This window comes from Gastrolobium bilobum, unplaced genomic scaffold, assembly GCF_033153095.1.
Source record: "Gastrolobium bilobum isolate Gb01-03AN ecotype WA unplaced genomic scaffold, APGP_CSIRO_Gbil_v1 utg405833, whole genome shotgun sequence".
In the NCBI taxonomy this organism is placed as follows: Eukaryota; Viridiplantae; Streptophyta; class Magnoliopsida; order Fabales; family Fabaceae; genus Gastrolobium; species Gastrolobium bilobum.
In genome coordinates, this window is record NW_026895511.1 from 3,214 (window position 1) to 16,551 (window position 13,338).

General features: G+C 36.4%; 2 protein-coding genes across 2 annotated transcripts; one reads left to right on the forward strand and one right to left on the reverse strand.

The window, feature by feature from the left end:
- The first annotated feature begins 1,630 nt into the window (after positions 1-1,630).
- LOC133314659 (uncharacterized) lies at positions 1,631-3,544 on the forward strand. Its single transcript, XM_061516172.1, has 2 exons — positions 1,631-2,178; positions 3,367-3,544. The coding sequence occupies exons 1-2, from the start codon at positions 1,631-1,633 to the stop codon at positions 3,542-3,544; spliced, it is 726 nt and encodes a 241-aa protein (XP_061372156.1).
- Positions 3,545-9,617: 6,073 nt separating this feature from the next.
- Positions 9,618-10,620, reverse strand: LOC133314652 (uncharacterized). Its single transcript, XM_061516160.1, has 2 exons — positions 10,267-10,620; positions 9,618-10,178 (listed from the first exon to the last, which is right to left on the reverse strand). Exons 1-2 carry the CDS (start codon positions 10,618-10,620, stop codon positions 9,618-9,620), a joined length of 915 nt encoding a protein of 304 aa, XP_061372144.1.
- Between the last annotated feature and the right edge of the window lie 2,718 nt (positions 10,621-13,338).

The window sequence follows — 13,338 nt, forward strand, 5'->3', positions numbered from 1 at the left end:
AAAGATTTATATAATAATTTATAAAAAAGTTTAATTATAAATATTTTTCTAAACAAATACAAAAATATTATTTGTGCAAATTGCAAAATTATTTTCCAAAAGCAAAGCCCAGATCATTACATGAATGTCTTGTCTCAAAAAGAACATGCATGATATTATCCAAGAAATAAAAAAAGATCTTTACAAATATATATTCTGTATACTTCCCTTGTTGAAAGCTGACACGAAAATAGTTGAAGGTAAGGGTACGTTGGAAAAATAAAATAATGAAAACAAATAAAACAAAAATAAAAAGAAGAAAACTTTACTAAATAGATGTGGGTTGCTCTGTGTTTTCTGGGAATTTAATTTTTAAAGGGATATTATTTTTGGTTTTCCTCTGTTCTGGTTTTTAGTCTTTGATCTGAATTTTTTTTTTTTTGGAGGTTTAGTGTGATGGGTTGGGGATAAAGTTTGGATTTTCAAGATGTTATATTGGTGGATTTTGAACATTTCCTCTGAGATGATTTTTTTTTTTTTTTGTGGGGTGGAAACAAGAAGATGGATGTGCCCACCACATTTTGAAAATTGTTGTAGGTTTTTAAATGTTTGAAAAGCTTGTATTCAAAATTTCTTTGTTTTTCTTTTGTCGATTACACCATTCCCATAAGGACATGTTTTTATTTAATTATTGATTTATTTTCTGTTGTTGAGGTTCCATTTTCTAAAGTAGAGGACAAATAGAAATGGATTCTGACCTTAATTTTGGGGATTCTTGTTAGTAATGCCTTATCTGTGGATTAGTTTTGACTAGTGATCCCATATATTTTTCTTTTGTCCTGGTGTCAAATTCCTATGCTTTTGGTTCCCAAAGGTTCTTCAGTTTTCTTAGTTATATATTCATTTTAATTTTATTATATCTCAATTATCAAGAGTAAAATGATTATTTTTTATTTTCTCATAAAGGTGATTGTCCATAGGAAGTTCTGGTGTATGACGTCCATTCAAGCGTTGTATATGGTGGCCAGGGCAGTTAATTTTTCAATCGTTCATTCATTTATTTAGTTTGGAGATTAAGTGCATTGCACCTTTACCCTTTTCCATTTAAAATCTAAGTTAGGAAAATTTTGACTTTTAAGTTTTTGCAACCAATGATAGACACAACATCTGTGTTAAATTAGGATAGCAATTGCAGTGGGGCTATAATTGAAGTGAATCTTATAGTGGTAAAGTTTTTGGATACATACCTAACACAGGAACTGTAGCAACTTAGGGCATGTTTGGTGCATAGTATTGGATAAAACCTGATAGTATAAGACCTGATTGTATAAGACTTGATTAAATTTTAATACTATCCAGTGTTAGATACATATGTTAGTTTGTTGCTACGAAATGGGAAAGCAAAAATGTAACTGTATGTTATCTAGGTCATTTATCTTTGAACTTTTCTATTCTATGCATGGATAATTAACACATTTAAGGTCATTTTAGCATCAGACAACAATGACCATGATCCTGGTTGTAATATTCTGCTACTGAGTTAATGTGAAATTTCTGTTATACGTGTAGTGTTTTAGTACATATAAAATGGAGACTGATCCTACTTTATTGTTGTATTTATATGTGCGGGACAAATATAGAAACTAATAGAATGTCTCCATCAATGAAATCAAAATCCAAGTCCAAGGAGAAGGTCTCTGCAGGAGCTGGTAAGGAACAACAGAAAACTTCTCCAAAGACTTCTGGGTCTACTAATCATGGGAGTGGCATTCCTGCTAGTGCATACAATCCCATCTTGGGAACATTTCAAGCTCTAGAAACATCATTGGTTGCTTCTTATGCTCCAATTCATGACAACAGCCATTTCCCAAAAATAGATGATACAGATGAGAATTCTAGTAGTCCTCAAGGAACTGTGTCTGAGTATGATTCAATTTCTAATAATAGTAGCTGCTCTGGTGAATCAGAAGACCCTAAAGAGAAAGTAACAAACTCTTCTTTGCGGCTTGATGTTATTCTCGGTTGTGATAATGACAGAAGGGAGAAGATCCGGCTTAAGAATGAGAGGAAGCACCAGAGGCAGAGGGAAAAGAGAGCTCAGGAGTTGCATGACCGGTGCAATGGGTATCTAATGTTGAGAAAGCTAGAAGCACTTGCACAGCAGCTAGTGGCAATGGGGTTCTCTTCTGAGAGAGCAACATTGGCTTTAATGGTAAATGATGGAAAACTGGAGGAATCAGTATCTTGGCTGTTTGAAGGAAGTGAAGAAGAACCATATACCAAAGATACTACTAAAATTGTAAGTGAGTGTAATTTGAAAAGTGACCTAAGTGAAGAGCTTGCCCAGATATCTGCTATGGAGGTGAAGCACAATTGTTCAAAGCAAGAGGTTGAAAGAGTAGTTGTTGCATGTGAAGGTGATCTTCAAAAGGCAGAAAATACCTTAAAATCTCGGAAGCAGGAATCTCTTGTGACCCAGTTAAGGTCTGAAGATTCTGCTCAAAATAATAGTTTGATGAGATCTCAAGGATTACCAGCAGCTTCAGTTTCAATGCAGGAGAGAGTTAATGGAAATGACTTCAACAATTCCAAGGTAGGTGGTACTTATTCTATGTTCCCAAAACCTGGAAGCAGGAATCTACAGTCTCTAAACTCAAATCATCCAAATGAACTGACAGAGAAAAGATGGGGTGTTACAGGATCAAGCCCTTCTACTATGTTAACTATGGCACAGTCCATGCAATCATTGTCTCCATTTCTTAAAGTGGAGGCCCAACCTAGTGCCCTTAGGAATGAAGGAAGAATGATTCAACAAGTAGTAGGAAGGGAGCCAGTAATCATGATGCAGCATACACAATTCACAAATACCAAACAAAATTCTCTGAGTTCTATGAATTCCTTACCTTCAGGGACAACAGGTTGGTATGAAAATAGTATTCCTACTATTGAAAACATAAGGTCAAATGAGAAGTTACTACAGACTCACACCATAGGAAGTGTGAGTACAGATTACTTGGAGCAATTTTGTCAAGCTCCTTATAAAGAACATTCCTATGTCTTTGAACCTGTAGACTCCTCATCAACTGGGGTGGAAGGTTTCTATAAGCCAATGGGAGCATCTTCACCATCTCATACAATTCCTTCTCAGCATCATGGTTCATAGAGTATGAGTGCATCTTCTTCACCTGCACTCACAGTTCCACCATCTCTTGGACTATTTTCTGGACATCAGAATGCAGCAAGAACATTCAACGCGAATTCACATGTGGATTGGAATACTGGAGGCTTGATGCCAGAATTTGACTACACTAGTATAGATTGGAGTTTGGATTGCCCTTCATCTTCCAAATCAGGTGGATTGTGGGTAGGAGTAGGACTCTCATCAATGTTGAGAAACAGTTCTGGCAATAATAGGATGGCCAGTTCATGCATGACTGGATTGCAAAATGTTAGCATGGCTAAGGAAACTTCAACAACGTCTGGCTTGCGAGAGTGGACCACTCATTTTGCTGGGAAAGACATATTCAGTGTTTCCAGGCAATTTGTTACCTCTCCTCCTATGTAGTTTTTGTTTGTCTTGGAAACTAAAGAGGATGTGGCGTATTCTATATAGTACTTGGAATGATTGTCTTGATGGTTGTTTTTGGTTTTCTAGTGAAATTCATCTTTTAATTTGTGGTCTATGATTTTTTATTTCCATGTAGTCATCCTCAAACTCCTCTTCCCTTCACTTGCATGTTTTTAATTTGAAGTAATTTTCTAAAGCTCATTGTTACAGGGTCTTTATAAACCCCATGAGGTTGATTATACATGCCTTATCCTACATTTTTACAAAAAGACTATTTCTCAAATTTGAACCTGTGAAGAAACAAACTTATTGTTGTTACATACAACAATTAACAGGGAAAAATTGTCAAATGATGCAAAATTGTGTATTACTATTCCCATCATCTTCCTTTAATTTAAGAAGTTGGGTCTATAATTGAAGAAACTTAGGCTAACTTCTCCAATTTTATTTTGGTAAAAATGTAGTGTTAGTTACCTCATACACCCCAAAATGATATTAGTTTTTTTTTTTTTTTGGATACAAGGGAAAGCAACAAAAAGCAAAAACTAAATGCTAACACATCTTGGCACCTCAGTGCCTAAAGAATCATCAGCCAACAAGGCCCTACACCCAGCAGGAGGACAATCAAAGTAGATTACTTCCCAATCCATAGGGACAGCATGGGATGCCAGCCAGTTAGCCACTTGATTCCCTTCTCTATAGACTTGGCTTAGTTCCACCTTCCAGCAGAAAGAAAGGAGGAAAATAATCCTGTCCAGAAGATCCACACAAGGATGAGATTTGGGGTAACCATTCTCCAACAGATGAAATGCCATTAGAGAATCTCCTTCCAAGATAACTTGTTTGAATCCCTGATCCCAAGCCCATTCTAGACCTGAGAGCATCCCCCTCAATTCAGCCATCAATATTAAACCCATACTGAGCTTTTTACAAAAACCTATTAACCAACCTCCTGAGGCATCTCTAGCCACCCCCCCACAAGCCATCCTAGCTCCATTGTCCTTAAAGGAACCATCTGAATTAATTTTCACCCAACCATGGGGAGGGGCTCTCCAACAAATGAAGATCTATTTGTGCTTCAACACACTCAGACCTGCCTCAGACAGAATATTGTTAGCTAGATTAATACTAGAAACAAGTTTAGATACCTGATAATATATATCCTGAGGAGAGTTACTCTTATCATTAAAGATCAGATCATTTTTGTCTTTCCAGATGAGCCAACAAATGACCCCAAACTTCAAGCTCCAAGAGGCATTCTGTTTACCATTCTTCAAATTTTGCTTAAACCAGCCCGCATTATCTACATTAAGGAAAAAGCTTAGCTCACCAGATTCAATCCACAGGTTCCAAATTCCCTAAACCCAAGGGCAAGTTCTGAAGATGTGCTCAATATCCTCAGAAGGGTGTTGGCACCTGGGACAGAAAGAGGAATCTGTCATGTGTCTTCTAAACCTTTCTGCATTTGTAAGTAAGTTGTTGCCTAAAAGCAACCAGAGGAACATTTTAATTCTCTGCGGACCACTCCATTTCCACACCAAATCCCAGTCAAGTACATTCTGATACACATCATTAGACGACAACAAACAGTAAGCTGACTTCACAGAGAACTCTCCAGACCCTAACAAATTCCAGATCACCCTATCCTGCCCCTCATTCTCTCTAGGAGGAGCCACTTCAGTAATGACAGCAAGGGTATCACTGGATAGAAATTGACTCAGTTCATTCATATCCCAGTTGCCATCAGCCACACAATCAGCCACCTTCCATCTCTTAACTTCATCAGGGATACTACTCGAAGCCCTGTCAATCAGCTTCCCAAACTTAGGAACCCAGAAATCAAACCAGAAGTCAGTACTAGCCCCATCTCCAAGGCTAATTCTGGATCCCTCATGGACCTGATCCCAAACTCTCAGGATTCCTCTCCAAGTATTGGAGCTGTTCCTGCAGCTGTTTAGTTGGGGAATAAGGTTTCCATTCACTTTGTATTTACTTCGGAGAACCTTGACCCAAAGGTCTTCTTTTTTGGATATCAAGCCAAATCCCAATTTCATAGAAAAAGCTTTGTTGATCCTATCTTGTTCCCTGAATCCTAAGCCTCCTCCAGCCTTAGGCTTACAAACCTTCTTCCAACTCACTAAATGGGTTTTCCTTTGATTACTGGAAGATCCCCATAAAAAGCTCCTAGTTAGCTTCTCCACCTCCTTACAAACACCACCAGGGATCACAGAAGACTGCATAGTGTAAGCTGGAAGAGCCTCCAGGACAGCCTTTGCAAGGGTAGAACGACCTGCAAGTGAGAGAGAGGCTTGGTTCCAATTAGATAATCTTCTTTGAACCCTCTCAAGCACATAACTGAAAGTGTTTCTAGTAACTCTTTTATGATAGAGAGGGACACCAAGGTATTTTCCAAGATCAGAAGTAATACCAACTCCCAAGGACTCACTGATTTCTCTAGCTCTCCCAAAGCTGACATTTTTGGAAAAGAACACTCTTGTTTTATCACAACTCACTTTTTGGCCAGAAGCTTCAGAAAAAACTTTCAGCACTTGATTAATCACATGCGCTTGATCTAAGCTAGCTTCTGCACAAAGGATGATATCATCCGCAAAGAATAAATGAGAAATGGGAGGGGAATCCTTCCTCAACCTGATGGGTCTCCAGGCTTTAGTATCCACTGCCACGTCTATAAGATGTGATAACCTCTCTATATAGAGAACAAAAAGGTAAGGGGAAATGGGATCCCCTTGCCTAATTCCTCTACCTGGCAGAAACTTCTTGGTGGCTACTCCATTCCACAACAGATTCATAGAGGAGGTGGAGATGCAGCTATAAATTAACTGAACTAAAGAATCAGGGAGACCAATATCCTTCAAAGTTTCTAGTATAAACTTCCAGCTTAACCTGTCATAAGCTTTTTCCAGATCAACTTTCAACATCATCCAACCCTTGCACCCTTTCTTGACCCTCATAGAGTGGATCACCTCCTGAGCTACAATTATGTTGTCAGAACCTTGCCTTCCTTTGATAAAGCTACATTGATTCGGTGAGACAATCTTAGGCATCAACTCCTTGAGTCTCTCAGCAATGATCTTGGAGATTGATTTGTAAATCACATTGCAAAGGCTAATTGGCCGAAACTCTTTCATACTCATTGGGCTTTCTTTCTTGGGAATTAAGCATAACAGGGTACCATTGATGGCTCTAACTTTATCAGGGCAGTCAAAGATCTCTTCAACCAGTTTACAAACTGAGCTACCAACAGAATCCCACTGACTTTGAAAGAATAAGGCATGCAACCCATCCGGACCTGGGGCTTTAAATTTGCCCATTCTGAAGATCACCTTCCTAATTCCTTCCTTACTAGGACAAGCAGACAAAGCTGCCTTTTCTGAAATAGAGAGCCTAGGGAAGATATTCTGCACAGGGAACAAACCATCACACTCTTCATCAGCTTTGAATAACTCCTGATAATAAGAGACAGCCAAGTTGACTAGGTCTTTAGTATCAGAAATCCAGCTACCCTGGTCATCCTTGAGAGCAACTATCATGTTGTGTCTTCTTCGGGCCACAGTGGAGGAGTGAAAAAACCTAGAGTTCCTATCCCTATATTTTAGCCATTGGACCCTGGATCTTTGGAACCAAGTCAACTCCTCCCTCACTAAAATGGTCTGAAGTTCCTTCCAGAGAGATCTTTGCATAATATCCACATTGTGGTCAAATCTACCATTCCTGTAACTATCCAAACCCTTCAGTCTAGAGAAAATTCTATTCTTCTGATTGATGTTCTTTCTGAAAACTCTTTGATGCCAAAGCATAGCTTCAGTTTCAAAGTTATTCCTAGCAGGGATCCAATCCACATTATTCCCCCAGCTGTTCCTCACAAGGTTGCTAAAATCCTGATCAGTCAACCAAGCTGCAAGAAACTTAAAATTTTTGGAGAACTCTTTAGTTTTGAAACTACCATCATTAACTAACAGGAGAGGTCTATGATCTGAATCAAAATAAGGGAGATGAGAAATTATCCTGTTAGGCCAGGCTATATTCCATTCTTCATTGGAGCAAGCTCTATCAAGCCTCTCATGGAATGATATTAGTTTTCTAGTATGAACATATTTCACATGAATGATGTTACAATGCTTTCCTACTATATGTTGACTTGGTACATTTAGGAAAATTAATTAAATCTCCAAAATGCTGGCTTAATGCTACATAACAACTAAGCTATCCTCCTTGTTTACTCACTTATTAGTATACGCACTACTTTTACGTATACACTAGTTATTCTACCCGTCTATTTCTTATTTTAATATTTATTAGTTTTATTAGAAATTATTTTTCAATATTAAATCCTATTATTGTTGTCGCTTTTAAAACTATTTCATTATATTCTATCATTACTACTTTTTTTTCTTACCAACCCTTATATCCTAATATGGTTTTTTTTTTATTCCATTCATTTTTTTAATAAAATTAATTTGGAATGTATTTATTAATTTACTTTAACAATTAAGAACATATTTTAAATAAAATAATAATAAATATTGAAGACAAATAAACATTAAGTTAAAATTTTTAAAGAAAATAATAGAATAATAAGACTCACAACAATATAAACAAATTCACTTTTAATTTTTTATAAATAGAATGGAATAATGAATGTAAAACATCACTTTTAATCATCTTTATTTCTTACCCACGCTAACACGTTAGCTTCTATAGATTTTGCCATCTCATTCTTTTCATTTTAGACAAATATGTATTTACTGATGTTCTTAAATGCATCTTAAGGCCGTTTTTTGTATAATACATACTGATATTGGAACATTTTAAAATACAAAAATAGAATGAGAATTATATATGCAACTTTTCAAATCATCCATTATTTCTTATATTTAATAATGGGAAAAATATTTCTCCCGGAAATAAAATTATCTCCAGTGAACTCAAAACGACGTCGATGTGAGGTTATAAGATTAAAAAATTATAATGATAAAGACTAATATAACCCTGTAATATATTATAATCACAAAAACACATTGATTTCTGTTCCAAAACGACGTCGTTTTAAGCTTACTGAAGATAATTTTATCTCCGGTAACTGAAGAAATCCTTTACCCTTTAATAATTCTCTTAATATAGACACAAAAATTTAAGCATCCCCATTCCCCTCCAAACTCCTTCATAGGGAAGTCCGACCTTAATGAATAAGAGTAAAATGATTGTAGTTGCTTCTGCTCAATAGCTGAACCAACAATGAAAATTGTCTTATAAGTTTTGACTTTTATCCTAATAATAACTTCAGTTTCTTCCACCTTTCACAAACAAAAGCCCCAATATCCATAAGCATGTCAAATATAAATTATGAACAATTCAGTCCCCACCCCGTCTCCTTCTCCTTCTCAAAGCCCCTATAAAGATCAAATTAAGTTCCCTACATAACCTTGACGATGGGATAAAGGACAATTGGGTGGGGTTATAGGCAAGGTGGAAAGAGAACTTCACCAAGCTGCTCCAAACAGCAGTGAAAAGTGAAAAATAATGACTTTAGTTAAAAATAAAATTTAATGAATTTACTTGGAATAGACTGGGACATAATTCCAACCCTGTCAAATGACTATTCCCTATCAATGTGTAGAAACTATACATTCACCTTAAAACACAAAGGGAAAATCTCAATGCACAAGACTCCCCGATTTGCGAGGATAGGAGCAAGAGTCAACAATACACAGCCTTATCCTTGCATTTTGATAAAGAGGTTGTTTTCCATACTCGAACCCGCGACCTTCAGATCCCAAGTAGCTATCTTACCGCTTCTCTAAGGTTCACCCTCATTCACCTTAAAACATATTAATAAATGAGAACATCCATTCAGCAGAATCCCTATATTCTATGTGAAATTATATTCTCATGTTGTATGAGATTCATCTCTTATGTTACACTCACATAAAAAGATGTGTTTTTTTTTTTTTTTTTTTAAAAAAAAAAAAATTGGTGGGCCCAACTTTTCTCCTACTATATGAGAGAAGTAAAGCCCATATTCTATACACCAAAATGTTCAATACACTGTTCACCCTCCCCTCCACCACCAGAACTGTTTAAACAAGTATATCTTTCTCATCCTAGAATTGTAAGTCAGGAAAGCTCTGGCTTTGACAGGATCAGCATTTAAATATTCAAATGCATACATCTGTTTTCCCTCTTCCAACCCATCTATCTCCATCACAGCCTGAAATAGCTCTGCAGCATCAATTGTGCATTTGCTGTGCTCCATTGAATCAGCCAATCGTTGTATGCTTGATGCCACCGTCATCAATGCATCCTGAAGAGCATCTGAACTGCAAGGACGTTTGGGAAGTTGTCTCAGAGGTTGAACCGCAGGAGGCTCCGGTATCTGACCATACTCTGGAGGCACACTGTAAGACTCAGTTCCATCTGTCTCACTCATGTTTTCTGAACTGGGAGATGCAAATGAGGCTGATTCATCTTCACAGTTCTTCATGTCCACTTGATTTTTATCACCCTTCATCTTAGCCCAACGACCAGGAGCTTGATCATTCCCACAAACAACTTTAAGCTGATCATACATATCTATCTGCTTTCCGCGAAATCCTTTTGCATCAGGGTGTGTCTATCCAACGAATTAGAGAACACTAGAATAGGTATTTTGAATTAATGCATAACATTCATAAACTGGGAAAGATTAAAGATAGACTCACCGAAACATATCTCTTCCAAAGCTCATCACGATCACACTCGATCATCTTTGTATTTGGATTCCACCAGAAACCATCTTGACTTAGCACATCTTTTATTACTTTATACCTCTTCTTAAGTGTCTTCAGACGGTTGATAATTTTCTGATTATTCAAATTTAAGTTGAAACGAGTGTTTACAGCTACACAGACAGCAACATATGCATTTTCACTGAAACATTTGTCAATTCTGTTTCCATTTTTTGCTTGAACAACCAGAGCTTCAATTAGGCATTTATCCATTGCAATTGACCACACAACATTTCTTCCTTTATTTTTCATATCCCTTCTGTGTACTTGCGGATCACAGTGCTCCATTTCTACACGCTGACAAAAAAATTGAAACAAACAGTTCAATATAATAATGCACACATCATAACATTTAAGTTGATTTTATTATCCCCATTTAATTAAACATAGTATGAACTATGAACCACTAAGTTACTAAAAGTTTTACAGAAGCAATGGGGAAGAAATGGTATGAATTCTGAAGTAATAAGAATCCAATACTTGTGAGTGCCTACGTGTCAAAATTCACATGCAGTACACCCAGAAAAGGTTACATCATAAAGGAACAATACTTTTAGGTTCCATCAATGAAATCTTGAACTTAAAAGAAAAGGAAATTAAGGGCTCATACTAATAATCGTCTCTATTAATATCATTAATATTACAGAAGCAACCTCAAAGAAAATATTTTCACCTAACAAAAAAATAGTATAATTGAAATCCCATGCTTATGCATTCTTTATCAATTGAATAGAAAATAACATTCTGACATCAATGTACACGGTTCTAAGACCAGAGTTTTCTTTTAAAATGTTCATTGATTACCTACTGACAGAGCCAGTCAATAAAGGTACCACTCTCGGTTATCAAACTCATAGATCCTACCTAGGATACCTGTAAAGCACGAGATTGTATGTCATAACACCAAACCTAAGATTCTACCAATAACAAAGTTTTATTTAGAAAATGTATAAATATAAAATAACTCTGAATACCTTTAAAATCACAACTAGTCTAAGTCAAAAATACATAACAGAGATAAGTCTGTAAAAAGATATTAACCCTCTAATAAAACAAAGGTCATAAAAGATTTAAATTTAATATGATATGATTATGTACATGCTGTGAATAAATCCATATACTTTGAGTTAATCTCATGGACAAGTATAAACAAATTTATTTAAGAAAAGTGGTACAGAGAAAATATTAATGTTATAATATTACATCCATTCCTATCCAACAATATATATATATATATCATACCCACACCCATAATGCACCTAGTGGACATAAATGACACCTAAGCTCTTTTCTTCACACCAAGTCAGAGTCGCACACTTTATTCACTCCTAAATCCCCACAAGTAATGTTGACTGCTGACAAAGTTTTCTGTAACTGCAAGAGCCACAAAATCCTTATATGTTAGAGAGATATAACATAAAATTATTAATGTGACATTTACTTAACAACTTAACCTTTTGGGTTAAATTGGCCATTTACATTATATCAGAGCCTCTGTGACCAAATGATTACAAGTTTGAGGAATTTCTTAACACAAGTAGGTAGTTTGTGAATTGTCCACCCTTCAAATACAATAGACTCTTGTGTGAGGGGACATGTTAAAAAAATATAATATAAAACCATTAATGTGACCTATACCAAACATCTTAAGCTTAGGCTTTGTATTTTATATCACATCATATCATATAACAATGTAGAAAATCAGAATTCAAATTCAAATATTTTTCCGTTTTTATTTCCTATTAATTAGGAATAATTAAGATTAATTAGGATTGATTGTTTTTTTATTTCCTATTAATTAGGATTAATTGTAATTGATTAGAATTAATTGTGATTATGTTTAGTGAGTCATAGCTGAGTCATTCTTATGATTGTGATTAGGTTTGGTGAGTCATAGCTTAGTCATGCTTAGCTATTTTTCCTTGTATAAATACTCCTCATTCCTCATGTAATTATTCAAATCAATATACTGAAAACCTTTTTCAATATGGTATCAGAGCAGGTTGGTCCTGAGAAAACTCAGCCACCACAACCACCGTCAAACCGGCGACACAACGTCGGAAAACTCAACCTCCAACCATTATTAAGGTTATTTTCCCTTCCTACAAAGTCCCAAGAGCAAAGTAAGGCTACCAATCACTGTAGAAGGCAAAATACCAGCTTTCCACCGCCGTCAGCCCGTCAGCAGCCGTCGAAAAATTTTTCCGGCGACATTTCCGGCCAAGATCCGCACCATTCGAAACAGAAGGAGCCGATCTACAAGTTTCAAGAAGGACCATCAGATTCTGCTGAGCCACGCGCTAGAGAAAGGACGGAGCGTCCGCCCTACGCGTTACCACACGCAGCCATGTTGATTGAAAGTAAATTTCCATCCAGCAATGTTGCTCAACAAGGTATAGCGTTCCATGTTGATAATAGTAGTCGATGGATTCTTGATTCAGGGGCTTCAGATCATATGACAGGTAATGCAACCTTATTTTGTTCTTATACCCCTTACTATCAACAATCACGAATAAGAACAGCAGATGGCAGCTTCTCTACTATTGCTGGAAAAGGATCCATTAAACTTTCTGAACACATTACTTTGAACTCAGTCCTTCATGTTCCCTCTCTTACTTGTAACCTTATCTCTATTAGCAAACTTACGTCTGAGTTACATTGTGTTGCCAAGTTTTCTGTCAATGCTTGTGTTTTCCAGGAACAGGACTCGGGGCTGATGATTGGCAGTGCTAGAGAGGAAGAAGGACTTTATTATTTAGAAAAAGATTCTTGTGAAGGAAAAAATTTTGTGAACCACTCGGTATGTTTGTCTGATGATTGTAATGATGTTTTGTTGTGGCATCGTCGGTTAGGACACCCAAATTTCATTTATCTTCAGAAGTTGTTCCCAAGCTTATTTATCAATAAAAATCCCAGTTCTTTTTCTTGTGATATTTGTCAGCTTGCAAAACATTCTCGTGTTTCTTATCCTCCTAGAGTCCATCATGATTCTTCTCCATTTACCTT

Excerpts from the sequence above, each read along its gene's own strand:
- LOC133314659 (XM_061516172.1), top strand. The coding sequence starts at position 1,631 with ATGTCTCCATCAATGAAATCAAAATCCAAGTCCAAGGAGAAGGTCTCT. Across the intron at positions 2,179-3,366 it reads TTCTCTTCTGAGAGAGCAAC|GTTGAGAAACAGTTCTGGCA; the intron begins ATTGGCTTTAAT and ends ACTCTCATCAAT.
- LOC133314652 (XM_061516160.1), bottom strand. The coding sequence starts at position 10,620 with ATGGAGCACTGTGATCCGCAAGTACACAGAAGGGATATGAAAAATAAA. Across the intron at positions 10,179-10,266 it reads TTTGGAAGAGATATGTTTCG|ACACACCCTGATGCAAAAGG; the intron begins GTGAGTCTATCT and ends TTCGTTGGATAG.